Source organism: Phocoena sinus, chromosome 10, assembly GCF_008692025.1.
Source record: "Phocoena sinus isolate mPhoSin1 chromosome 10, mPhoSin1.pri, whole genome shotgun sequence".
In the NCBI taxonomy this organism is placed as follows: Eukaryota; Metazoa; Chordata; class Mammalia; order Artiodactyla; family Phocoenidae; genus Phocoena; species Phocoena sinus.
In genome coordinates, this window is record NC_045772.1 from 92,952,122 (window position 1) to 92,979,870 (window position 27,749).

At 46.2% G+C, this 27,749-nt stretch overlaps 1 protein-coding gene across 3 annotated transcripts; it reads right to left on the minus strand.

Annotated features, from left to right (window-relative positions):
• Nucleotides 1-18: 18 nt before the first annotated feature.
• On the minus strand, nt 19-27,749 carry EMP1 (epithelial membrane protein 1). 3 transcript variants are annotated; one of them, XR_004351787.1, is made up of 6 exons: nt 27,591-27,749; nt 12,812-12,924; nt 10,748-10,847; nt 10,493-10,633; nt 9,075-9,808; nt 19-29 (listed from the first exon to the last, which is right to left on the minus strand). XR_004351787.1 is itself a non-coding variant. In XM_032645816.1 (5 exons), exons 2-5 carry the CDS (start codon nt 12,887-12,889, stop codon nt 9,642-9,644), a joined length of 486 nt encoding a protein of 161 aa, XP_032501707.1. In that variant the 5' UTR covers nt 12,890-12,924; nt 27,591-27,749; the 3' UTR covers nt 7,544-9,641. The 3 variants fall into 3 exon arrangements, 2 of the variants coding, with proteins under 2 accessions (XP_032501707.1, XP_032501708.1); XM_032645816.1 differs by lacking the exon at nt 19-29 and having other exon boundaries at nt 7,544-9,808; XM_032645817.1 differs by lacking the exons at nt 19-29; nt 27,591-27,749 and having other exon boundaries at nt 7,544-9,808; nt 12,812-14,299.

Consider the following 27,749-nt stretch of genomic DNA (forward strand, 5'->3'; position numbering starts at 1 on the left):
TAAAGAGAAGGTCCTAGAGACGCTCTTCCCTTGTAACTGGCTCCATCTGTATATTTCTTTTTGCTCCAGCTTGTCAGCATTATGAGACTTTCTAGGCTGACTCTGAAGAGCTTTTTTTGAGAGGACAACTAAACTCTATATGCTAAAATAGTAGCAAACCCCACAATTCCTTAACTAAAAGTGTTCCAAAGATGTCCCAGTTTGCTGAAAGGGCCATGATCCATTCTTATCTATAAATGAAGTCCAATCCTCATGAAATTCGTTTAACCAAAAGACTTGGCAGAATCATGGTCCTGGAAAGAGCTTGGAGAAATCATCGGGTAAAACCTCAAGCCTTCAGAAAGTTAAATGTCTAAACTTAGAGTTGCAAATGTGTTTCTTCTTAAATAAAAATTCCAAAGGACTGATAGAGGCTCCCTGGAATTCCAAATGGAAGACTTTTGAGGACTGGCCCAATCTCTGTAGAAAAGGGTGTTGTGATTAATTGGTAATGTCTACCAAGAGTACAGGACAGGGCAAAATGTTGACTCTGGCCTAAATTAAACAGGATAGAGCATTTTTTTCTTCTCTTAAGTTTGCTCCCAACCTTCCTCCATCATACATTCTAGTTCTATCTTTCCATGAACCTATCCCTTATAAATACCTTTCAGAATCAGATCCCACCTCAGTCTTCTCATCCAGAAACACCAAAAAACATTTTCATCTTTCATCCTGGGAGCTATTTTCCAATACTTTAATCATTTTTGTTGCATGTTCCTACAGTCACCCCAAGCTCTTCACATCCCTTTGAACAGTGGTGACAAGTGCTTTAATTCAGACTATAATTCAAGTCCCCAATTCAGACTATAATCTGACTATTTCAGAATATAGAGAAACTATTGCCCTCATCTGCATATTTCTTCATACTTCCTAGTATTGCATGGGCTTGTTCATAACATCATCTGACTCATGTCCTTGCCACGTCCCTGTTACCTGTGTCCAGGCATCATTCTCTCATTGGTGAGATCGATGTTCAGAGGCTTAAGCATCAAAGTAGTTTGCCCCAAAGAAGTCTCCATTTTAAGGGTAACAGAGTTTGGACCAAAATAAAAGATGTCTTTAAAAAGGAAAAAAGACAAACATTTTTAAAACAAAAGGAGATGTTAATTAAACATGTTCCAAAGGGAAAGTTTGTAAAAGGCAACATTTTTGAAAAGCAAATTTAAGCAAATAAGATATTTTAACAAGAATTTTCGTGGGGGGACTTCCCTGGTGGTCCAGTGGTTAAGACTTTGCCTTTCAATGCAGGGGGTGAGGGTTCGATCCCTAGTCAGGGAGCTAAGATCCCACATGCCTCGCGGCCAAAAAACCAAAACAGAAACAATATTGTAACAAATTCAATAAAGACTCTAAAAATCGTCCACATCAAAAAAAAAAATTTTAAAAAAAAAAAAAGAATTTTCGTGGGATACCAAATTAAAACTCCAAGGGTGCCCTGGATCTATGCCCTGTGCTCTTGTCAGCCCTCCATGGCCACCCCTCCAATTGCCTTGTTCTCCATGGGGCTACAAGATCCTGGTTGGAATTAACATAAACAGAAAATATGATGCTAATTTGAGGAAGCTAAATTTGGCCATAAAAACCATTTAAAAGTAAAATTTAAAACAATTTAAACCAGCTGCATTAAAACAGATATAAGAAGGGTCGGTCCCAAGAGAGTCGACCCAGAATGATGGATGTGCCCAGAAAAACTTAACTATCTAGAGTTTAAACATGGGAAATACGCAGCCTCCTCGGGATTTAGATTCTGGGGTGCTTCAGAGACCTCCAGGACCACTCTAGAATGGAACCCTTTAAGATTTTCCTAGAACCTCTTTAGACCTGAAGGGGAGAGCTTCCTCAATGTCCAGCTGGTTCCTCATACTTTGCGAGTCCAGATCTGAGCTTATCATCTTCCCCCTCATATTAATTCTTCCTCCTCACATTAATTCTTCCTCCAGCTTTCCTGTTTCATTAACAGCATGGCCAGTTTCCCAACGTCCAGTCTCGTAACACCAAAATAATCTTTATCGGCTTCTCCTTGAATTCCTGCTAAGTCATGGGGCATCTAAGTCATGTCTCTTGCCTTCATCTCTTCCATCCCCATCCACTTTGTCCAGTTTCTTCAATTATACTTCTTTCCTCAACCACTGCGTCAGCTTCCCACATTCTCCAATCTTCTTTCTCTTCCCCTAGAACCCACTCAATAATCTACCAAAGTCATCCTCTCAGAGCATGCTCCAATTATGTCATGCCCCCCCAAGAAAACCATTGAAGGACTTCCCATGATCCCACCAAATCAGTTTAAAATTCCTAACTCTGGGGCTTCCCTGGTGGCGCAGTGGTTGAGAGTCCGCCTGCCGATGCGGGGGACGCTGGTTCGTGCCCCGGTCCGGGAAGATCCCACATGCCGCGGAGCGGCTGGGCCCGTGAGCCATGGCCGCTGAGCCTGTGCGTCCGGAGCCTGTGCTCCGCAACGGGAGAGGCCACAGCAGTGAGAGGCCCGCGTACCGCAAAAAAAAAAAAAAATCCTAACTCTGAGAGTCAGCACCTTCTGCAGCAGAGAACTTACTCTACATTTCCAAAGAGCTCGCTTGCTCCAGCTAGCTCTCCCGGCTCCATGCTTTATCAGCCCATCCTTCTGAACTGCCTTCCCTCTTCCTCCTATGGGTACAGCTTCCAAAACTTTACCCACCCTTCAAGTTCATCTCAGATGCTCCTCAAAGGAATGAGCCCACGGAGCACAGCTGGGTGAGGGCCAGAGCAGATTCCTCTAAGACAGGGGTCACTCTAATCCAGGTCCAAGGGATGCGTTACTTAGGAAATCCATGAATGGCTCCAGGGCAATTTGTGAGTGTCCTAAATTTTATGGGGAAAAAACATATGTATGTTTTTGCAGAGATAGCTTTTATCAAATTTAAGGACCTCAAAAAGGTTTTTAAACACCCATCTAAGGGCATCTTTCCCCTCTTCCTTCTCAGCATCAATCATGCTTGTACCTGCATTGGAACCACCTGTCCAGTTCTCCTTAAACCACCATGGCAGACAGGGTCTGTCCCTCATCATGCTATCCCCCAGCACCTTCCCGGGCACCACACAATTATATTAAACATCTTCTAATTGCCAGGCAGAATGCTAAATGCGGACGTAATAAATGAACAACGGGTTCCCTGCCCTCACAGTGCTCTAGTGAGGAAGCCATGCAGTTAAACCCACAATTAAAATAGTTTGTAAAAAACATTCTGATGACTATGCCCAAGGTGTTATGTAAACACTGACAAAGCACATCCCAGTAGGGCCTGGGGTAGTCTGGCCACCCTTCCAAAGATGAGAAATGGCTGAGTCTTGAGGTGTCAGAAAGGGAGAGCCAAATACCAAAGAAAGGAGGGGAAAAGGAATAGCATGGGGAAACACTTCCCAAAGCATGGAATAAGTAGTACATTTTAGCTCGAGGATAGAATGGTATGGGGAGGAAAGGTGGAGATGGACAGGTTTAGCACTCTGAATTTTATCATGAACAACATGAAGGCGCCAATGAAGGATTAACAGCAGAGGAAGAAAAAAAAAAGGCAGAGGAAGGGCATGATGGTATTTGCAATGCAATCATCTTTGCAACAGAGCGGAGAATGAGTTAGAGCTGTGAACTCTTAAGAGACTTTTCAGCTACTTTAAATAAATGCTATTAAAGGTCTAAACTAATATCATAGCAAAGGAGTTAGGAAGAAAGGGAAAGAGTCTAGAAATATTTAGGATTTAAAATCAAGAAGATACAGTTACTAATTAGATATAAAGAATTAAGGAGAAGGTGGAATTGTGAATGACACTTGGGTTTCTAGCGTCTAACTGCATCTAAGTGATGGGTGGTTATTTCCTGAGACCAGGGATACAAAAGGGGGAGGAAAGTACTGGGTTCTGTGGAATTTGTGGTTCTTATGAGACTGGATCCAGAAAACTGGTCTGAGCCAAGATGCAGATTTTGGAATCATTAAAAGATGGATGGTGATTAATTGTAAGAATTTTAATGAAGTCTCTCAGGCAGAATACAGAGATAAAATGAACAGAGGGGTCAAGGAAAACCAAACAAACAAACAAAAGAGAATATTCACTGGACTAGGGAATCTAAAGTGACCGTTGACCCTTAGGAAAGCGATCGTTTTGGAATGGTGAGGGCAGAAGCAAATCTGCTTGAGAAAGAGCCAGTAAGGAGTCAGGCTGTAAAACCGTGCCCTGGGCTTCCCTGGTGGCGCAGTGGTTGAGAGTCCGCCTGTCGAGGCAGGGGACACGGGTTCGTGTCCCGGTCCGGGAAGATCCCACATGCCACGGAGAGGCTGGGCCCGTGAGCCACGGCCGCTGAGCCTGCACGTCCGGAGCCCGTGCTCCGCAACGGGAGAGGCCACAACAGTGAGAGGTCCGCGTACCGCCAAAAAAAAAAAAAAAAAATTGCCCTAAGACCAGGTGAAAGGGCCTTTCCCAGGCCTGTGCTTTATGGCTCTGCTCTGCTTGTCCTCCAGCCACACCCCTACACGGACAAGAAGTCCTTGGGCTTGGAGCCAAAGGAGCATACCCACTGGAGCCCACATGCTCCTTCCAGATTATATTCTGATTATTCAGGACCCCAAATTCCCTGCCCAAACATCCCCAAGCGCATTTCTAGGCTTCCTTCCCCAGGGCTTTCTCTCAAGTCTAGTCCATACAGAGGTCAGACCATGTCATAGGTGTGCACACTCTTGGACCAAGAAATGGCTGAGGGGTGGCCATTTGCAGGATGCGGAAGGGGCGAGGATTGGTTTTGCATGTGTGGGGCTGGGATCTCCACAGTCATATACTCAAGGTTCCTGAGGATGGAGCCCGAAGTGAAGGGTAAGGGAAGCAGGCTGTGAGCCAGAAACCCGGTACCAACTTTCCCCTGCAAAACCATGTTCTACCCCAGAACCCCAAGCACTCAGAGAATTCTAAATTTGATCCTGACCGTCTAGGTATATTTATCGAGGTAGAACAGTAGAACACACTTTATTTAGCAGCTCATTAACTTGATATGTAACTTTTAAATATTTAGACGCGGTGTGCAGACCTCCATTTGTGCTCTTACTTGGGGCCCACAGGTGTCAAGGTGAGGCCTGGTGGAGACATAGATAACAAGACACACCTTCAATAAACATGAGAGTGAAGAGACAGCAAGAGGTAAAGTATTAGGGTAGAAGGGAGTGTTTTGTTTTGTTTTGTTTTGCTTAAGACAGGATAAACTTAAACATAAGTTACCCACAAGAGAACACTTCCGGTAGAGGGAGAGAGAGGTTGGAGATACAAAAGGGGTGTACCAAAAAGTATCCTTAAGGAACTAACAGCATGGAATTCAAAAAATGTGGGTGGGAATGGGAACGTCCAAGGAAAGGCCATGGGAATGAGTGGCTGAAATGAAGTTAAACTGAACAATTAAAAGTTGTCTGGGGCTTCCCTGGTGGCGCAGTGGTTGAGAGTCCGCCTGCCGATGCAGGGGACACGGGTTCGTGCCCCGGTCCGGGAGGATCCCACATGCCGCGGAGCGGCTGGGCCCGTGAGCCATGGCCGCTGGGCTTGTGCGTCCGGAGCCTGTGCTCCACAACCGGAGAGGCCACAACAGTGAGAGGCCCGCGCACAGCAAAAAAAAAAAAAAAAAAAAAAGTTGTCTGCATCGGTCTTTTACCTGTCCTTCCAGGAGCTCTGACAAGCATTAAACACAATGAGAGGTAAAGAATTTGAATTACTCTGGAGAAAGAAATTAGTAGAGTCAGTTCAAGTATGCCATGTTGAAGTGAGTGTGGTAACTTGGTTTATGGAAACAAATCTGGGTTTAAATATTACGGCCAGGATGATTTTAACTTTTTTAAAATAAGGTGACCAAGCGTCAGATTCATGAGTATAATCTATGTCACTCATAAATCCAGTACTATAATTCTCAAAACCTGATTTTGCAATGCCTAGTTACCTCAAGAGCTATGGCAAAATTGTACCCAAATACTCAAAACAGCTTTACTTTTTTTTTCTATTTCAATCAACTTGTATCATGTCAGGCATCAGAATCACCAATTGAAAAGTATAACTTTTTAATACATTTTTTAAAAATGCAATTTATTTAAGCTAAAAAAAAAAAAAACCCAAAGAGTTCACCCATTTCTCCCAGCCCCCAGCCCCACCGCTGTCGACCACTTGATTCACCTTAAAAATTATAGATATATGTGCCCTTTGTCATTATTTTACGTGAGGAAGGAAAAGTTGTGAAATCAAACCAAAATAGTAAGGTTTCATCATTTTCAAAAGCTTGTCAATTATTATACTAAGGAGTTAGAATCATCCTAAAGTTCCTAGGTAAACTGGGTTTAAGCTATTGATATGCTAATAAAAGTGGGAAAATTAAGATTGATTCTAAACCATGAGATCAGAGAATGGAACAAGCAGTCCTAGCTTAAGAACACCCAGTTTACAAAATTATATATGTATATTTATAGCCAGAGTCATGCTAAATGCCATGTTCTCCTATATTCAATGGCAAACTCTGACATGACCGGGGAAGAGTGCTTCCCAGGCAGCCATATGTCCATCTCCCCCTGCATCAGATATACTCCTCTTACCATGAAGGGCCTGGAGGGGCAACAGAGGGTTCCAGGCTCCAGAATTTAACTAACTCATTTCCCATAGAAAACAACAATAATAATCAAATCATTATGAAACTTCTTTTCCAGGCTAGACTTACAAAAGTCTTTTTAGCCCATATGATAAGTAAGATCGTTGTAAGTTGTCTCTATGGAAAATATGCTCTGAGTCCCAAACAACCAGCTTAAGAAGATTACTTTTGGAAGTGACTCATATAGGTCTCTAAGAGGCTATCAATGCCATTTGATTAATTTAACTTAAAATATGTTGAAGTCTTATTTTCGGGTTCCATTGTGTCTTTTTTTTTGTGCATTACTCTGTGTGTAGTTATTTCATCCAAGACCACAGGGGAGTGAAAGATGGCCTACTCCACATTAAAACCACTCTTATCGTATTGGCGTTGACATGATGCTGGGGTACACAGCACCAACCCTGCTTTCCACTCTTCATTCTGGTCCTTACTGCACCCAGAAAGCCGCCAATCTTTCCTTCTCTCATAGAGTCCATACAGATTACGCCCCAGGTAATGCAATGAATGGGCTCCTGAAAATGTATGTGACGCATACCATCGTGAATTGCTTTATATGTTCAAGACACGTTACAGGAGTTCGCTACTTCAAAGAAAATGTACAAGCATCTCATTTGTTAATGTCATAACCCATTCTGATTCAAGATAATAACCTCTCTCTAATGTATTAGCTTATAAAGTTCCATTTTTTGCTTAAGGGGTTTAATTAAAGCAAGATAAAACTATACTTTCAGTTCCAGAAAGTAGCTTAATGTCTCTGATAAATGCCAACTTGTCCAAATCGAACTGATGGACAACTTAATTAGGAATAAATGTCATTATCATCCATATTTTTCCTACATTTTTTGAAAGAAAACATTCACACGGTAAAGGGAATCATAATCTGTTTTTATATGCCTCGAGTTATAAACATTTGTATCAAAATATTTACAATTATAGTATATGAAATACCAATCTATTAAAGAAGAAGCCAAATACAGTACTAGAACAACCCACCAACGTAATGCAAATTACATGAGACATAAATGGCACAGAAACAAAGTAAAAGACAAGGGAATACATGGTTCACTCCAGTCACAGTTTGACTTTTTAACACAATGCTAGTATCTCTTTTGGCTGTATCTGATATGTAAATCTGCTTCTGCACTCAAGACAGCCTTCTAAAATCATGTGATCATTAAATCATAATTTAAAAGTTCACTATCCCACAGTTTTTGCTTGCCAACCAATTTACCCCACAGCCCAGATAATTTGGTGGCCAGCTCTCAACATTCCCCTAACCAGAATGAACATAGAGAAATATACTTAGTAATAGTCCTTTTACATAAATATCAGCAACTGTGGCATAATAGCTCCCCAAAAGGAAACGCATGTAAGAAACAGGATGAAGAGGGAGCTAGAAGATGAAAAGTAGGCAAGATGTCTCAGATTCTCCCTAGGGTAGATATTCTCAGATTGGTAAAGGAAATGTCTTCCACCAAAAAAATACCCTTTAGCCAGAATCTGAGATGGCTTAAAATAGCTGCGCCAGGCCAGAGCGATGCCTGCTTAACCAGGAACACCACACTAATACCATACTTCTAAGTCCTATATAGAAACACTCTTGGGGCAGCAGACAAGCTCAATTACCACCGGACTGGGTACCACAAGAGTCTTTAGGGTTTTTTTTTTTCCTTAAAGAAAATATCTGCCCATCACCTATATTTTTATTTCTCTCACGGAAATTTTCTTATTTTCCTGGAAGCACAGACACTCTGTTCTTATTGTGACTGAAATCTAGTATGCTTAATACTTGACAATAATATAGCACCTTTCATCCAAGGATTTGTTGTTTGGTTTTGGTTTGTGTGTATTTTAAGAAGCTTCCAGAACTGCCTTGCCTCACCTGTGTTGTGGGATAGGCAGGACCTCTGAAAGGCAACCCCACCAGCTCATGTCAAAGCTAGAGCTGTCTGTCTCTGAGCCTAGGAGCCCTGATCCCCAATGTGGCTAATTAGATAAAACTTCCTCAAAAGTGTATAATTTAGAGGGAGAGTAACAGATTGTGTTGCACGGGTCTTTGTCCTTCTCTCTCACGTTACATACTTAAAACAGACATTGATTGCATGGAGAGAGGTTCCTAATAACATAACTCTAACATAACCCTGCTATAAGATTGTTCCTTTTTCCCATAATTTGTGTGGTGCTTCCACCACTGAATTGGTCGTTGGTGGCTTTGCAGAAACTCCAGAGAGCTGCCTTGGCTTTAAAGGAGAGGCCAAGCAAAGTCTGTAGCAAGAGGTCTCCACGAGGGACAGCTGTGTGAGGTCTAGTCTGGGTTCTGACCACGCCCCAGGCCTTCCACTGTGAAAAGTTCTCTCTCTCAGTTTAGCTAACACACCAACTTAGCCTTAATCACTATCTCTCTTCCTCCCATTTTGTCACAAATACCACAGAGCTAAATATCTGTTCCAACGAGAGATAATGGCTCGCTGGCCAAAGTCCTCCCTCAGGGCCCTTCAGATGGTACTGTTTTGCTTTGGGTCAGAAGGGCAGGATGGCTTCCAAGCCCGGCGTATTCCGCACAAGAATAGCATCTGCCCTTGCCGGAACTTGTACCGCTATATTAACTAGGTGCAGTAGGTCTGAAGACTGAATTCCCCCTCGGAAGTAGAGCCAGCAATGTGGCAGCTGCTGGGACCCCAGGCAGTGTATGTAACTGATAACAGCTGGAGGCTGGAGGGAGGCCCTCTGGCCTGCATCCAGGGAGCATCCATCCCAGCCCACGGCTTTCTCCCGGGGCAGGGGCTGGACAGTACGGGACCCCCACAGTCATGTTTGGGTTTCAGCCCCTCCCCCCTGCCTTCCCCTCCCCCCAATTCCCTCTCTTGGTTTTTCCCGCTTAGCAACGTCCATTTCTCTCCCAGATTCAAGGACTCCCTCCTCCCCACCCCCACCCCCCAGAGCCCCGATAACGTGTTCAGCCTTATTTCTTTCTCAGGACCAGATAGAGAATGCCGATGATGAAGCTGAAGCAGAAGCAGATCCAGGTCAGGATGAAGGAATAACCGTGGTGACTCTCCGGGTACTGGCCTGTAGAGTTATTGGCATAGTGATAAGTGTAGATGGAGGCCCCCACCAAGATGCACAGCCCTGCAGGCGAAAAACAACGATTAGCTGTTGGTTTGATTTCTTAACATGAAAACCAAGAAAAAGATTTTATAATTTTAGGAAGAGCCTATTTCCCTCATGGGCGATGGGAAAATGAAATCTGAAATTGGACCCCCAACGGTAGTTCTGTCGATTTGCCCCAAACCAAGCTTGATGGCTGTGTTGGCAAATCAGAGGTGCTCGAGTTCTCACATCTGCACTGGTTTGTGTGGATGAAACACAGCATCTCGGGTCCACCCCTCAGCCTTCCCATCTGGACCCCAGCACACAAGGGCAGGCTGCCTGAGGGATGCAGAAGAATACGCCTTCCACCAAACTGCGTGTGTGGGGGAAGACGACAGAAGAGCGGGAACGGCGATCATCGCAGGCATTCAGGCAGTGGTTTCATCTTTCTAAGGAATCCCACATCCCTGCCCCCTTCAAGGGTCTTGTATACAAGTGCTACTGATGGACGGACTCCAGCCACTTGGTAGCTGCCCGGGAGCCCAGGTTTAAACAATGAAGCCTACGAGGGTTCTTATTCCAAGCAGCTATCAGGGGTTCTCCCAGAAAGCACAAATTGTACAAGGCGGTTTCACTGCCCCACGTGCTCAGCTGTTCAAGCTGCTGGGAGCACCCATGGTAAGATCTACGGGAAAAGCTTTTTCTGGGTAAGCTGATACTCACAGCACACCAGCATGGTGGCCCCTGAGAGGAAGAAGCGGTTGCCTTTCTCCATGGTGAACAGCTGGAACACGAAGACCACGAGGGAGATGACGGAGAAAATGATGGACAGAATCATGAAGGCCTGCACTGCCTTGAGGGCATCTGTGGACACAGGGTGGGGGGAGTGAGGGTGTTAGGCTACCCAGTCCCCGAGGGACTGGCCATTTCCCTGAGCGCACGAACCGTCAGCACTGAGTACAATATCTTTGTACGCACCTTCATTGCTGTATGACAGGCTGTGGCTGCAGTCGTTGGCGGCAGTACAGTTTTTCCAAAGACCTACTGATATTCCTCCAAAATCTGAAACCGTCCAGACCTGAAATCAAAAAGAAATAAAGGAACTCTTCTCAGTACTCTGTAATGACCTATATGGAAAAAGAATCTAAAAAAGAGTGGATATATGTATATGTATTACTGATTCACTTTGCTGTACAGCAGAAACTAACACAACATTGTAAATCAACTAGACTCCAGTAAAAATTTTTTGAAATAAATTTTAAAAAGAAATAAAAAGTTGTTTAAAAATTAACCCCCTACTTTGAAAGAAAAGGAAACAACAGATCACTTGTGTCAGGACCAAATCTTAACCAAGACTCCATATTTAGCCATAAACATGGTTTATTTCCATCTCTTGGTGGAAATAAGGTCTCACTAAAACTGAAGTCACAAAGGTCCCGAGAAAAAAGAGAGAGAAGAACGTGTGACCAAGGAAAAGTCACCTCATTCTCTGGGCCTCACATCCCTCATCACTTCAAGAAAGAAAAGAAAAGGAGTAATTCAACCATCGCGATTTAAAATTCTAAGGCTCTAAGAAATGGAAACCCTGCGTGAGGAAATTGGTTTTAAGGAGGCACAATTCATACACCCTACCAAGATTGTTTCATGGAAGGGCCTGGCTAGAGGGGAAAAAAGTTAAGGAAAAATGTTCAACTGGAAAAAAGTAAGAAACAAAAAGGGCAACGGAGAAAATAGCTGAGTGATCAATAAGCCACTTTCATCTAAACAGAAAGATAAACCTTGATCGTCACAACATGCAAAGTAATTCCATAATAACATAGTCTAGCCACAGCCTTCCTGTGGCGGCAGCTGATAGTAGAAGAATGACGAAAATGTGTTCCCCGAGGCTCACCACAGTGCCAGCAAAACACTTATCCTTCTGGGATGGAAAACAAACACCCAGCCCTGTCTTCACAGAGTGTCTGTTAAAATGAGAGTCATTGGAAAAGCAGGGCCAGGATGCCAAATCGCCTGCCTGCTCTTGATTTAATAAACAGCTCTGTGTCCGGCCCCGTATCAGAAGCCGATAATTCAGATATTCAGCACTCAGCATCCACTAATACAGTTTGAAGGTGTTTATCGGACCTGTTATCCTGAGAGACTTGAAGGGCAGCGTACAGAACGGCTAAATTAGAGTCTGGGGGAGGCCACGTGGGTGAGCGTTCTAGATTATCACAGTGATGCTTCAATTAGCCTTGCCTATAATTATACCCACCGATGTTGGCAAAACTCTGAACTTGAAAACCCCTTTATCCTTCAACTGTAACAGGGACCTGAACAGCTTCTGGAACCATTTTTGTCTGTTTAGTGATGGATGGCCTTGGTTTTTGGGTCCAAGGAGCTGTCTTGTTTTTTTCTGAGAAAAGCACAATGGACCCGGCAAACTACCGCTAGAGGTCAGAGTAGCCCAAGGTTCAGAGAGAAGAGCCTGTTGCTACCTCCGTATTTTTAGGTTGTTTTGTTTGAGTTAATTCAGGGGAATCAGGTTAATCTTGCAAAATTCCACTCTCACATGCTACTCTCTGCCCAGATCTTGAATCTGGCGGTCGGGCCACCAAAGTGTCTTATGATCTCACTCCCATTTCTCCTTCTAATCAAGGTCCCCAGAAGGAAGGGAAGTTCTGCCCTGCCACGCAGGTGTCCTCATTATGCCCTGAACAAAGCCTGTCCCTCCCTGCTGGGCTCCTTGACCCGCACACCTCGAAGGCGTCCCATGCTCCTTTCACTCTGCACCTTTAGCAGAGAGAAACCCCACCCATTTACCCGTCCTCCAAGCTTCACCTACACTGAGAAGCCTCGCTGTGTTCTCCAGACTGGCGGGATCACTCACGTAGACACTTGTTACTTAGTTGTCTGAAGTGCAAGTATCTGTTTATTTTTTTCCATGACTAAACTGTAAATTCACAAAGGGCAGGAATTATGGCTTAAACGTCCTTTGTAGCACTTTATGTAAATATGCAAATAACTTCCAAATGAATGAATAAACAGAAGAACACAACTCACATTGGCAATGGTGGAAACAAATAACATGATGACGGTGGCGATGTGGACCACAAAGATACTGGCCAGTAACACCAACATCTTGGCTTTTTGATGGCTTGGGAGTGAAGAGAGTTCTGAAAAGAAAGGAGAACAAGAAAGGGAAAGGGCAGGTTACTGTCAGATTCAACACAGTAATTCAACTTTCCCGCCTGGGTGGGCTAGCTGCTAAAATCAGGAAGAGCTGCAGTAAAAACCATCAAGATTTCATCATAAATTCCTGCAAACAACTAGTTAGCCCAGTTCCCACAAGTACCTGTTCGTCTATTTAAATAGACTTAAACAGAAACAGAATTCTGCCTCTCAGGTATTTATATACTCATCCTTCTGATACAGCCTGTTTCAAAACAAGAAAATTTTATGGTAGCTGTTATCATTTTATTTTGTTTGTGTTTTAGAGGCCAAAAGTAGGACTTTGGTTTTTAAAAGGGCTTTCACAGCTGTAATTTCCAGGTCTCTATGCAACAATGTCATATAAATTTCTATTTTCCACTAGGGAAGTGTCCACGCTTCTATCAAACTGCTCACCCAGCGATTTTAATCGAATTTTTCCTCAGACCAGCAGCTATTACTCAATGCCCAGAGACTGAATGGGCTACTAACTTGATCCCAGATGAGATATAAAACGTGAGAGCCACAAACTTCTATTATAATAATGCTGTTGGATATTCAGTAATTATAACTACTAATTACAGTTTAATGGTCTGGTCATCTACCAACGGAACATTTGGACTGGTACTACTGCACCGGAGCGTTTGGGCTGTGTCATGGTAGGGACCCTGCTATTGACCTGGGGGCATAGGGTTATATTTCCTATGATTCAATATGACAGTTCTGGGGTCTGGATGCAGCTTCAGAGACCAAATGTGCCTTTGACTTGCGCTTGACATTTACCCAAATGCCAATCCTTCAGGACTCAGTAGAGCAGATGGGCAAATGCATCCATCACACGGTGGGTGGGGGATGGGGAACTCGGAGATTAAGAAAGTGAATGGGTAAACAAAAGCGTTCAGCCGTAATCTCAGCAGAATAGAAAGACAGGAGCCCATGGGTCATCCAAACCTAGAAAATAAAGAAAGTGTGAAGGATGCATGAGAGGGCAGCTATTCTGATAATGTCAGCTACAGGAGTGTTTTGTCACTCACGCCCAAGACGGTTCAGAGGCGGTGCCGGCTCGGGAACTTCAGAAGGAAAGGACTCAGGTTATCACACCCTAGGCGGGGTGGATGTGTGGCTGTCCCCCCCTCAGGGAGGAGTTGGCGGTGCACATCCAGTAACTGTGTCCCACTTTTCGCTCTCTCCCTCCACCTCATTTAATTGAAGCTTTGAGTGTGCTTGAGCCCCTTTCACATTGGACCGGGTATTTACTGGAAAGCATGGATACAATCATTCCAACACTTCTGATGTTTTTGATCTCCTCTCCCTTTCCTCATCAGGCACTCAAACTAGAATGACCTACGGAACCCGGGGGCCTTGCTCTTGACAGCCTAGGAATGAGAGGCAGACGCTGGCCCCCACTGCCCACCCGACCCATTCCAACCCCCACCCCGCGCCCTCCTTCCCCATCCGAGCACCTCCTGCCACCTAGATTCTTTTTGCAGAAATGTGTCCAATGGAACCGTGAACAACCAAAATGATGAAGTTTATCCTGCGGCTTCAGGGGAGAGCTTGGAGCTTTCGTACCTGCTATTAATAACCTCCCCACACATTCAAATGCATTTTTGCTTTTCTCAGGTCCTTGCACACTTCCTCAACTCTCCGCTTGACTCTAATGCACAGTGAAAAGAGGTTTTTGTATTAGACCGGGGTTGAGTTAGAATCGTATAAAGTTGTTTGACCTTCCAGTCTCAGTTTCCTCCTATGTAAAGTGAGGGTTGCAATGCTAATCATACAGGGAAATGTGAGGGTTACATTGGATCATATATGGAGAACTTCCAGCACAGCGCCTGGCACATGGCAGATACTAATGGGGTCGCTTTTCGCTGTGATTATTAGTATTACCATTATTATTATTATTATTATATGAAACTGAGTAGCTGGCACCAAACCAGCCCAGTCCATCCGTCACCAGGCTGCCCCATGCTAAGTGCCAGTAATAGGATATCTGCTATCCAGTTCACAAGGCAGTGTGTATAAAATCATTTAGGTCCTCTTAGAAATTGTCTTTATGCCTAATCCTTGCCCCTTGCGTGGGAGGACCACTAGGAACACCCCCTTAGAGATGAGGAGGAGAATCCTCACTCTTCTCAGCCCTGTGCTACCCATCCTCCCGGCACCCCCAAGATTCACACCATCACTAGATCCTGAGCTCACCCCTCATGGAGAAAGGAACAGGCATGAATTAATTCTCTGAATGCAGGGAATTAAAATATTATATAACGTGGGTTTCCCTGCTGGCACAGTGGTTAAGAATCCATCCGCCAGTGCAGGGGGTGCATGTTCGATCCCTGGTCCGGGAAGATCCCACATGCCGCAGAGCAACTAAGCCCGTGCACCACAACTACTGAGCCTGCGCTCTAGAGGCCGTGGGCCACAACTACTGAGCCCTTGTGCCACAAATACTGAAGCCCATGTGCCCAGAGCCCATGCTCCGCAACAAGAGAAGCCACCGCAATGAGAAGCCCACACACAGCAACGAAGAGTAGCCCCAGCTCGCCACAACTAGAGGAAGCCCGTGCGCAGCAACGAAGACCCAATGCAGCCAAAAATTAAAATAAATAAATTTATTTTTAAAAATATTATATAACAAGTTATGTTTAATCCTCCTTGGGCTCTACAAATGACTTTTTTATTCCTTTGCTTCTAATTTACAAACACCCTCCTCCTAATAGGGGTTGAGGGACCAAAGACAGAATATAACACACCAAGTGATGCCTCTTAAATGAGGTCCAGGAAAATGTTCTGAGTGTCCTCCCTTACATGCTGTTGGGGATCCAGCAGTGTTATCCGTCTCCTTGGATTGGTCTGTAACCCTCCAAAGTTGAGTCTGATTCCTTTCTCCCTGGCTCACACTGTCCATTTTGATGACTTGAACATAATTGCCTTCCAATTACCCTGCACCTTCACCGTGGCTGGTCCACTGCACCCCCGGGCGTGCGAGTTCCTGGCCAATGGCTCTCACTTCCGATCTAACCCACAGTCCCCCCTGACCATTATTCCCCTGCGGGGTGCAGGCATGAGTGAGTGGCGGAATCGAGCAAGGAAGCGACTCTCTTTCAGGGTATTTAGATTTCTGTAATCATGCCACATCTTTTCACCAAAGAAAGGAGCAAAATGTCTTGGATTAGCAAGTGTTTGTAGTGCACGGAACACACAATTCTCTCCACTTTTGGCTACTGTGTCCAGCCGGAAGTAGGAGCTGCTTAGCTGGAGCTACTGCATAGCACATATAGTAACCTCTCCATTTTTCATTGCCCCAAATTTGTCAGGTTTTTATTAGTATCATCCATTGTCAGCTTAGAGGGGCTTCCTTTAATTTCAATGGCTCTCCCCAACACATTTGGAAACAGAATGAACTGTCTCTTAAATGCCTGGTCTGCATCATCCCTAGGTACTTGGTCCCTATACTACAGGCCCCGCAGCAGATGAGTGGGGACCTATCAAGTAGTAGAGCAGTTTGGGTAGAAATCAAAGAAGACCCCATGCTCCCATGGGGTCCACCCACCCTTCACAGGCAGGGAAGATTTCTGAGAGCCTCATTCCCTGGCCTCGTGTGTAACTTGCTTCAGATAAAAGCGCCAAAAAGAGACCATTTCTGAGCATTTATATCTTCGGAAGTATTGGCTGCTACAACTTTCTCTCGTGGCAGTATGTTTCACTAAAACAATAACTGAGTTCCCTCTCCCACCTCTCCAAAATGCTATAGATAGCACACACCAACGGAAAGCAGACCCCTAGTCATAGCCGGGCAGCTCAAACCAGGCAGTAGAGGATAACGGCATGGAGGTTCTAAAGAGCTGGGCCCCACATCTTCCTCCCAACAGAGCATCGGTGCTCGGGAACGACCCAAAGCTTGTCCCGTGGTTGCTGGGACTTCCCTAACAACATGATCTGTGGTTCTTAGAGTTGGACCCAGGCCACCAGAGCTAGTGAATCCACTGCATTCTCAAGGGATAGGATGTCCACTGACTGTTCTATGTGGGGTGCCAGGAACACATTTCTCTTCCCACCACTGGAAGCAGAGTAGGATCGCCCCCTTTACCCTCATTTACCCAACAAGCTTGGGGACAGGGGTGGTCAGGGCTCCGTGGGGCTGGGTGGGAAACTGAGAAAAGTAGGGGAGGCATGAATGCTGACTCTAGAGAGAAGTGATCATTAAGAGAAACGGAGGTTAGCGACTTAGAGCCACACACAGGCTCTCTTTATTCCTTTCCTGTTCTTTCTGCCCTAACGGACAGGCCCGCCGGTTCCTTTTCCACCACCGCCATCTTTGTTTCTGACCACGCTTCCCCTGTTCTCCCCGCATCGCCCAGACCACACTAGGGCGGTGGTCTCTTTACACTCCTGTCCCCGATACAAGCCTCACAGCCACTGACCATTCTAGATCTGGATGAAGTTCTTTGCTAATAGGACATTTATTACAGTCAGTGAAAATCAGCCTGAAGATCACGGTTGCTGGTGATTGGAGCTGTAAATCACTAACTCATATTAGGGAGAAAGATAACCGCCCTCTCTAGTTGGCTCCGTCCACTTAAATCTTTATTGGTTTCTTGCCTCCCTCTTATACCCAACCCCCCCCCCCAAAAAAAGAAAGAATCAAAGGAACATATCCCTGAGACTGCCTTTCTCTTTGTCTTTTTCAGGTAGCCTGACACTTTTAGGGCGTTCTGACTAGGAGAAATTAATCAGGCCTCTGTGGACACCTTTCCTTTTCTGATGGGTAACTCATACTGCAGAGACTGAGAATCATTGACTTCTAAACAGACAATTGAGATGTTAGTAATTTGGCTCCGTGATTGCTAAGCTAGGGGTCAGATCACTTTCTTTCTGCCCCGGAGTCTGTGAGTTTACTGAGCAGCGACCAGAGTCTAGGGGAAGCAACGCTTGAGGGTGGTCTAAGGAACAATAATTGGGAGCAATGCAACAGAATAGAGCCCCCCAAACCTACTTCTCCAGCAAAGGAAGTGATGGAAATCCTCAGCTTGAGTCACTGAAGAACTCGCCAGAGACTGGAGGTGTCACATAATCAGAAACAGGGATCTGGGGGTTGTGTGAGCAGTGGGGGGGGGGGTCCCACAGAGCTCAAATGTCTGTGATTCACTTGGAGTATGTGAGAGTCTCACAGACAAAGGCAGAGTGGAGGCATCCTCTCCCAGATGGTACAGGATAGCTTTCTGAGAAGCCTGTGGATCACGCTGGCTAGCCAAAGACAGTTTAGTCATTTCCCTGGCAGCTGAAGACAGCCCAGGCATTTCTGGGGTGCAATAATGGAGCAATAATGACCAGATGCCAAAGTCCCTCCCCATCACTCCTTCCTCTCATCCCAGTTTGTTTGCTTTTTAACATCTTTATTGGAGTATAATTGCTTTACAATGGTGTGTTAATTTCTGCTTTATAACAAAGTGAATCAACTATACATATACATACATCCCCATATCTCCTGCCTCTTGCGTCTCCCTCCCACCCTCCCTATCCCACCCCTCTAGGTGGTCACAAAGCACGGAGCTGATCCCCCTGTGCTATGTGACTGCTTCCCACTAGCTATCTATTTTACATTTCGTACTGTATACATGTCCATGCCACTCTCTCACTTTGTCCCAGCTTCCCCTTCCCCCTCCTGTGTCCTCATCATCCCAGTTTCATTGCTGAAAATAACACAGTCAGGTCATGCATTTTTCCTCCAGTATTTATCTCCCGTGCATCCGTACTTTCCACTCCCACTGTCATTGTCCAGCTCAGGACCATCAGCCTCTCTCCCGCGATCCTCTCTCTGAACTCCTCCCTCTTAAGTATATGCTCTGTGTCACTGGGTTATCCGACCAAGTCACTCATCTTCTCAAATCTTCCAAACACACCACCACCCCACCACCAATCAGGAAAAAGGATCCAAACACCTCACGCTGGCCCTAGGAACCCGAGGAATTTTAAACCCAAACAGAAGTAGTCATTTTCCTCCTGTTATTAAAATCACTGGTGGCAACCCGCCTAGTAACAGAATTATTTGTGGAAATGTTTCACTCCCCCACCCATAAGATTCTAAGTTCCTGAAAGGAGAAGCTTGTCTATGACAGGTACAAAGTATCTGTTCAGCGAGAAAATAGATGAATCAAGGAAGGCAATATTTTCTTTTCTGTGGAAAAACAATCAGTGTCAAAGTAACTGAAGTCTTCATAAAAAAACAACAGAATTCTCCAGAGAAAATGTTTCCCCCTTTTTTATATAGGTGAACTTTAGTCCTGTATTAGTTTTAGAAATTATTTATATATTACTGTAACTATGTATTGAACATCTTACTATAGGCAAACTCTGTGAATATTTCCTGAGTATTTTTTTTTTTATTCTTATTTATTTTTTGGCTGCATTGGGTCTTCGTTGCTGTGTGCAGGGTTCCTCTAGTTGTGGCGAGCAGGGGCTACTCTTCGTCATGGTGCGCGGGCTTCTCATTGCAGTGGCTTCTCTTGTTGCGGAGCACAGGCTCTAGGCGCTCGGGCTTCAGTAGTTGTGGCATGAGGGCTCAGTAGTTGTAGCTCGCGGGCTCTAGAAAGCAGGCTCAGTAGTTGTGGTGCACGGCTTTAGTTGCTCCGCGGCATGTGGGATCTTCCCGGACCAGGGCTCGAACCTGTGTCCCCTGCATTGGCAGGTGGATTATTAACCACTGCGCCACCAGGGAAGTCCTCCGAGTAGCTTTGACATTTGAATATTCAAGGTTATATGTGTGTTTGTTCCCTTTTATTCAAGAAGAAACAAGTAAATGCAAAGAAAATATCTTAAACTTCTAAATACTGTTTTGTGTATTTAACTTCCTTATCTACCTCTTTAAATTACAGAATCTCTGACTGAAAGGGGGCTTTAAAATTCCTCCCCAATGCATGAAACTCATCTATAAATCTACACCAAGGAACTACCTAAATCATGCTTAAACTCCTCCAGTCACGGGGAGCTCACTACTTACCAAGACCCCCTTCCATTAGAAAGGTCCTGACAACACATCAGAGGCTGCTCTTGACAATGACTGCCTTGATCTTACTTCTGCCCTTTGTCTAAGGCTTCCTTGTTAGCATTTTTTTAAAGTGGTCGCTTTTCCAGCAGAACTTCCAGGTTATCAGAGAATTAGCCAGAGGACATCACCTGAGATCCCCAAATTTCACTAAGTCATAACACTGTCCTGAGATGACCCAACTGCTGGACACACTCCGTCTTTTCATTGATTGGTGCCGTCAGTGAAATCCCCATCTCTTTCTGGGTACCTGCAGACTTTGAAGAATGCTTTCTCAGACCAAGACACAGTGCTTTCTCCAGATGAAAGGCAAAGCCACTCCTGGTCATACGATCTCCATGAGTCAGCCCACATCTGCCCATCTTCCTTCGTGGCATACCCCAAACTGTGGCTGTGCTTCTCCTGGGGACACTGTACAGGGTGGTAGCACGAATGCCTTTCTGTCCTCTACACATCAGGATCATTTTGCTTTTGTTGGTTTATTTTGATATGTTTCTTTCCCACTGAGGATCATTTGGGTTGGCAAAGTGAATGTCCAGCAGAAAAGGAAATACTCTCTTTGGGGAGCAGCCGTAGAGGATGTATCCGGAGGAGGAAAAGGCTGGGATTAAAGGCAGGGCTGAGTGGATGAGACCTTGGATGAGCTTTTCTGACCATTGTTCTTGTTGTTTTATGTCAAGTGTACTTTTCCATTCTAAATATTGTTTTTATGTAGGGGTGGGAGAGGGGGGCATTAATTTCTCCGTGGGAAACATGTGGAGAAGAAGAATCCTGAAGGGCTATTTCCTCCTGCTTCTGCATGTCTGATGTCTGGTGTGGAAGGAAAGAATTTCAAGCTGTACCTCACTATATACACATCGTTCCAGGGTCTGTTTTCAAGTGCACAGGGCAGTTTTTATGACCAGGAGAAACATGAGCAGTCAAGTAGCAGGAATCTACATGCGCCAAAGAAAACAACTATTTTTTCATGGTCCTGGGGGTAAGGGGACTGCACGTCCCAAATGTGGGCTCTCACGAACGGGGGTTATTATAGAAAAGGTGATGTTTTTCCGGCGCTGCTGTCGACTAGCACGATTCTCCCGTAGTTAGGGATGAGGAACTGGGGGTGGGGGTAGGAGGATGCTGTTGAAGGGGAACAAAAAGAGAAAGAAAGAAAAAAGAGCACCTATTTGAAAACCAGATTCTCATAAGAATTCTGCCTCTGACTAACTGCTAACTTTGGGAAAATAACATACCCTCTCTGGACAGTAGCTCCTAGAGAGACATAGCATTGCACAGCAAAAAGAGCACAGATTCCAGGTTCAACTCCTGACTGCACCACTTTAAAAAAAAAAAAAAAATTCAGTGTTAATGAGGTATAGTTGACATATAAAATTGTAAGCTATGTCAAGCACGTTGAAACTCCAGCCCGTTTTAACTGTGATCTGCAGACCTCGTAGCCTTCGTGCGAGGCCTGAAGGGTTCCTGCCTGACACAGAGCAAAGGCTGTACAGTTGTTGGTTATTCTTTGTGTTCCTTTATGGAAAATGAGAAGCTCGGCCCAGCGAAATGGGCTTGAAGCTTCTCGGGCAGAAATTGAGGGCCAGCAACTCTGCTAGAAGCAAACAAGCAACATGAAGCTTGTCTTTCCAAATGTCCCCAAAGAGAATAACCTCTCTCTCTGGTTTCCCCTGGTCCTCTTTTGTGTCGGGGAGTGGCTAGATCTGGGGGACATCTGCCAAGGCTCCGGCCAGACCTGGGCAGCGAGGCCGGGCCCAGCCCGTGTCCCCGGCCCCGGCCCACAGCTGGTCAGGCCATCGGGCAACGTCCCCTGGGCGAGGAAGGAAGCTTCGTTGTCTTCTGCTCCTAACAAAAGAGGAGTGTTCTGGCGGCCAGAATGTCTCCGAGGGAGAGGTTGCCAAGATAATAACTAGGGTTTGGGAAGAAAATCAAGGTGTGGCCCGGCCCCAGGGGCCCTTGGCAGGGGGGGCGGTCTGACAGTAGGTGGCAGTAACAGGCTTGCATCAGCGGGGCCACAGCCCGGGAGGTGGCAGGACCAGACGGATGCAGGTGCAGCCAGGGCCGCCGCAGTGCCTGGGGTGGGCTGCGGGCTTTGTTGCTTTTTCTAAGGGCAACTGGCTCTTTAGTGGCTTAGCAGGGCTGAGGTTATTCAGTCCAGTTCCTCGACAGACGAGGAAAAGCTGGTCTCCAGAGTGAAGGCAGCGTCAGGATGAAGCCCACCCCCTGGCATCTTCCAGGTCAGGCCTTCTCCACTGCAGCACGAGCTTTTCTCTCCTATGTCGGGGCAGAAGTTCTAGAACTTCCACCGGATCTTCCCCTTCACTCTGTTCCTCCCACCGCCTCCTAGTTAATCAGAGGGTCAGCAAAACCCCTTAAAAGAGCGCCATTGGAAGAAACGAAGGGCCTTTGGAAGGACGCTGCTTCTTTCCATTAGGTTGCTGAGAGGGGCCACCAGCTGAGCCTGCCCCGGCCAAACCCGACTCCGCCCCTCCTTGCCCCTCTGCCACTGCCTACCTCAGACGAGCTTCAAACCTTCCATCCTGGCTCCCACCTACAGCACAAGCCCCCCTCCCCAGCGAAGCATGGCGGGCAAAGGGAAGCACGAGGTCTCAGCTTCACAACCCTTTCTCTGAAATAAGTGTGGACCCACCTGGCTGGTCCGACTCCTGGTTTCAGGAGCGGAAACCTCTCCCCAGCTCCCCGCACCTAGCCTCCTAGGCAGGGTCTTTGATTATTTCAAAGAAGACATCAAAGTACCCAGGACTCCGTTCTGCTGTCAGCCCTGATATGACCCTTCTGAAAAGGGAAGAAACGTCCCCGGGGAAGATCCCCGCCCTGTTGGCACAGATATTCGATGGAAACTCAAACGTTGCGTCCATGAGCAACAGAAGATTATTCACAGCGGGGGTGGGGGGGTTGGGGGGCGGGGGAGACAAAGAAGGAATACTTGGCCCTAAGGACTGTCTCGAGGCATTGAGGGAGTGAGTCAAGAGTGCAGCATCTTCAAACTTCTGCCTTGTTCCTTCTCCCTGGCTTCCTCTTTCCCTTTCTCCCTCTTCTAGGCCTTTCCATCTGCCCCCCTCCTCCCCCGACACACAGGCCTAAGGAAACCCGCGCGCGGTCCCCTTGCTCCCCGCCCCCTTCCTCCTGGCACCTCCCCTTTCCTCGTCAACGTCCGCTCTCCATCAGCTCTCATGCACACCTTTGCGGCCGCACCCTCCCTGACAAGAAGGTGGGGCTCCTTTCCCAACAAGACCAGCTTGTCACATCTCCCCGAGCCTGGTCTGGCTCCCGGCAGGTCCCTTGCTGTTGTCAATATCCCCACAAGGCTTGGCTAGCCTGGCCCTGCTTATCTGAGCGGGTGCTCCTCGGGTTTCACAAATCAAACCTCTTACCTTTCTTCCGAGACCTGGGTGAATGCTCACTGCTACCCGACGGTGAAACCCGCGGACCCGGTCCCTAAGGGATCTCTGAGCGTACGAAGCGAGGGAGACCGCCTGGGTCCTCCGTCCTCCGTGAGATGCCTGTTCCCATGCAACACGTGGCTTCATTTCACTTTCCTACCAGTGTTTACGGATTAAGCTTGCTGTTAGCGTGAGCCGAGGGATTCCTCACGACAAGAATGGTAGGATCTTAGAACAGTAGGGTCTCAGAGCCACAAGGGGCCGTGGAGACCACCAAGCTCAGTTCCCTCCATCGAGAAGACAAGTGTCCTGCCCACATCACACAGCAGAGTCGGGACAAGACGACGGCCCCTCGGGCCTCCTATTCAGCCTTCCTGCACCTACCCCAGGATTCATGCCACCGATTTCAACCCAAGCCCAGCGGGTTCTCAATTTTAATTACCCCACTGGAAAAGAGAATTCATGAACCAGGCTCGGGAAATATGAAAGCTGCCAGATCTGTGTAAGGCCAACGGCCCCGAGAATAGAGGAGTCCATTTTAGCTCCAGAGAAATGCCGTTTCCACAGCAGGGAAGGAAAGGTTGACCCAAATGTTTTGTTAAAAAGGGAGAGAGAGACACAGCAATCCCAAGGGCTTCTACTTTTACCCTTGTGCTTCAGTATCAGCGGATCCCAATTAAATTGAGAGAAATGACTCGTAACTGAAGTGTTACAAAGAGTGGTCTGGAGGCATGCATGTTTGGGGAGTGGGGTTTTGGGAATTCAAGCAAACTCCTAACTGGAAGCGTATTTGGGCTCCCTTGATTACTGAATAGAAATCCAGGGTCATCTGGGCAGAACTGGAAAAAGTATTGGAAAAGGGACATTTACGGTCAGAAAATTCCAGTTCTACGTTAGTTAAGGATTAGGAGCTCTTTTCAAGGGATTGACGTCCAGACTGCCCACCAGCAATTAGATCGAGGTGATGTTGATTGGCAGCCTGTTCCTGTACTTACTAGGACAGGAGGTTAACAGTGGAAAGGTGTGGGCTGCGTGAACTATGGACCAAGTTAAGGGACCAGCCCCAGAAGGCCAAGTCAGAAGCCTGTGTTTCTGGCACTGGATTGATTTAACCATGACCTCGTGGTAGTAATTGGGTGTGTCCCTCTGAGTATGTATATCTGAGAGTCCCAAATGGCTCTGAGCCTTTGTGCTAGGCAGCTATGTGTATACATGTGGTCGGTTCAAGAAGGAACCATATGCATGTGTTTAGAAAATTAAGGACCTCAGAATCAGATCACTTGCGTATGGATGACTGCCCACGGTTTCAAAGCTTCGAAAGCGCTCCTGCTCTTTCTGAATCTTAGGTCGTAATAATAAGAATACAGATGCATCAAGTTTTATCCATTAAATATTGAATAAGGGTCAAGTGTTTAGAGGATAAGGAGCATTGGATGGATCAACAACAATGAAAATAGAATGGGTATTTTCAGCACCGGAGAGCTAGGAACAAAGTATAGGAGTTATAGAGAAGCCAGTTTTGCTGGATCTAAGAAACTCTAGTAATTAGAGCTATCCAGCAAAGGTGGGAGAGCACGGCAGTACCTTCTGAGGTACCAAGCCTCTTCTATGGCAATTTTAGGGAAATGTAAAATTCCCATCCATCCAAGGTGGTGTGAAAATAAGATTTCTGCATATGGTAGAGAATGAATGGGTTGACCTCCAAGATCCCTTCCAAACTCAGGGCACAAAATCAAGGATGAAATGTAACTATATTTGCCTTGTGCCTTTTTCTGAGGCCATTTTTCGGGTCTATTCCCTGTCAGGCTCTGAGGAGTCTACAGATAAGCCATTTTGCTTCACCTCTAAGCCTTCTAGGTCTCTGACTGCTTTCTCTCCTCTGGTCCCAGGGGGTCTGGTACCAGCTGGAACCCCCAGAGCCACCGAGTCCAAACCAAGAGGGTCTGCATGCCCCAGGTGGCCTCTATGGAGCTCCTTCTCTAGGTCCCCCAGAGTCTGGATGTCCCTGGGAACTGGATGGGCCAAGTCTGGCCGAGGAGAGAAGCAGGAAGAGTAGAGAAGGCCACAGTCTTTTCTGCGGTCTGTGGAGGGGATGTCTTTCCTCTCCTAGAGGCTGTCCTGTACTCCTGGGAGGGGGCCAGCATCTGCTCTGGGATGTGATCTGCCCTGGGTTGGTCCTCGATGGCCTTCTGCCAACTCCCAAGACAGTGTCCTACCCTCAAACAATGTAAAATCCAGAGGGTCCTTGGACCAGGACGCCAGACCGGACATCCTGCGGTCCTCCAGACAGTGCTCCACGCCCACCCCAGTCCTCAGAGTCTGGGGTGGAATGTGATCCACCTCTGAGGGCAGGAGGAAAAACAACCCTCCCGGTTCAGTCTTGTCAAAGATTCACAGCTGAACTCCACAAAAATTCCCTCAGCCACGGAACTCTCTCACTATTTCTTGGAGGAAGAGGGGAAGGTGGGAATCAGAACCGCATTCTTTAAATTGCCGTCAAACCCCAGGCAATAACACGCAGCACACTTGCTCATTTATAAAACTCCAGCGTAAAGTGAGAGGCCGCACAAATAATGACTTTCACGATGACGGTTTACGCCCCCAGAATTGTCAGTGTTGTCTATTTGCTGACCAGTTAAATCTAGCTTATTAGTTTTAACCTGCACAGACTAAAAGATTTGAACTAGCTTCCTAGGATACCACTACCATCAACTTAATAATGGCTTCCCTAATCCACGTCCATATAAACTGGGAAATAATCAACATTTCAAGCAAAGGCGGGAGTTCCCTGCATCTTGAAAAGTTGCCCTTGCACTATCTTAATCACCCCCTTGAGGGCAATTTTACCAAGCGCCTTGCCTGTACCGGGTGCGTAGGCTGATTACTTTTGAATCTTCTCTTCGTACGAACTACATTTCCAAAGAAAAAGCCTAATTTCATCAGACAAGCTGAATCCTGTCATTCTCCTCACCTTGTTTACCTGGGGGAAAAAAATACATCAGTATCTATATTGAAATGGGCCACACCTCCACCAAAATGCTAACCTTAAAAAAAAAAAAAAAGCGAATAGAAATCACTCGTCTTCCTTTTCCAGATCCCTTTCATGATTAGCACGAGTGTTTGCATTTGTACAGCCATGTTTTGGAAAGAGTGAGACGATAAATGTTCCAAAACAATCACTGCCTTCCCCGCAGAAAAAAAATCCCACATCCACCTAAAATAAAAAATGATTTTAACATTTCTGATATGCCATATTTTCAACTCAGCACGAAAATTTGGTGGTTTTTGAAGTGAAAGCACAAAGCGATTTTTTTACAGGGACAGATGAAGTTCCCCTGCCCTGCCCTCCCCTCCCCTCCAAACCCAGTTTCCCTCCTGCTTCTCCCCATCCTCCATATCTGGCCAGAGAGAGAGCTCTGGAATCCACGTCAGGCTCCCAACTTCACCAAAGGCACCCATCCTGCGTTTTATTTCAAACTCCACTTGAAAGAAAGCGTTTCCTCTCTCTCTCTCTCTCTCCCTCTAACGGTTTTCTTTAAACAAACCAACCCCCTCCTCCTATCCCATGGAAAGAAAAAATATTTACACTTAAATAAAAGTGAATGAACAAACCGAAGGACAGCAGTAAAAGTAGCCACAAAAATAAACTGAAATGCAGATCTCTATCCACCATCACCCCAAAAGACCAGCACACAGAGAAACAGTTCAAGTCCTGAAGCACTTCGCATCAAAACAGGAATTGACAGCGTCGGGCAAGCACACTGTCATTTCAAAGGTACGTCGTGGTTCCTCCATAAAGAAAACCCATGAAGGATACGCTAGTGGTATCCTAGGAAGCTAGTACCAAACTTTGGAATACCCTGTTCCAAAGTCCCTGCTCCCATCACGCTTTCAGAACAAGAACCCAGTTCCTGCAAGACCTAATTACAGCCCAGCCCCGCCCCCCCCGATGGCCCCGACCCCCCAGGGCCCCCGTCAAACTAGATTTTACTGAACCTTAAGGAAAAAGTTGTCTCGGTGGCCCACTTTTAGCCAAAATTTCGTAGGGTTCATTTCAAAGGGTCATGGAAAAATAGCAAAGGAAAAAAGAAAAAGCAGAGCTCCAGTGAGGTCAGAAGGAGGAGAGCAGTGGGAAGGAAGGAAAGTTCGCTGGGCTTCCGCACAGTGTCGGGAGCTGTCCTACCTGAGGGTCCAGCGACCGAGGTGCCCAGAGTGACAGGAGCTGGTGGCAGGCGTCCGCTCTTCTCGAGGTTTGTGACCACAGTGAGGGGAGGGCTGGCCTCCCGAGGTTATAAGTTGCCTGCGCTGGTGTGCTGGGGTGTGTGATGGGCGGTTTCTTTTC

Bases quoted from the DNA above. Each gene is read 5' to 3' on its own strand.
- EMP1 (XM_032645816.1), bottom strand. From the start codon at position 12,889: ATGTTGGTGTTACTGGCCAGTATCTTTGTGGTCCACATCGCCACCGTC. The intron at 10,634-10,747 runs GTGCGTACAAAG...CTGTGTCCACAG, and splicing joins CCTGTCATACAGCAATGAAG to ATGCCCTCAAGGCAGTGCAG. The intron at 9,809-10,492 runs GTGAGTATCAGC...TTTCGCCTGCAG, and splicing joins GGCCACCATGCTGGTGTGCT to GGCTGTGCATCTTGGTGGGG.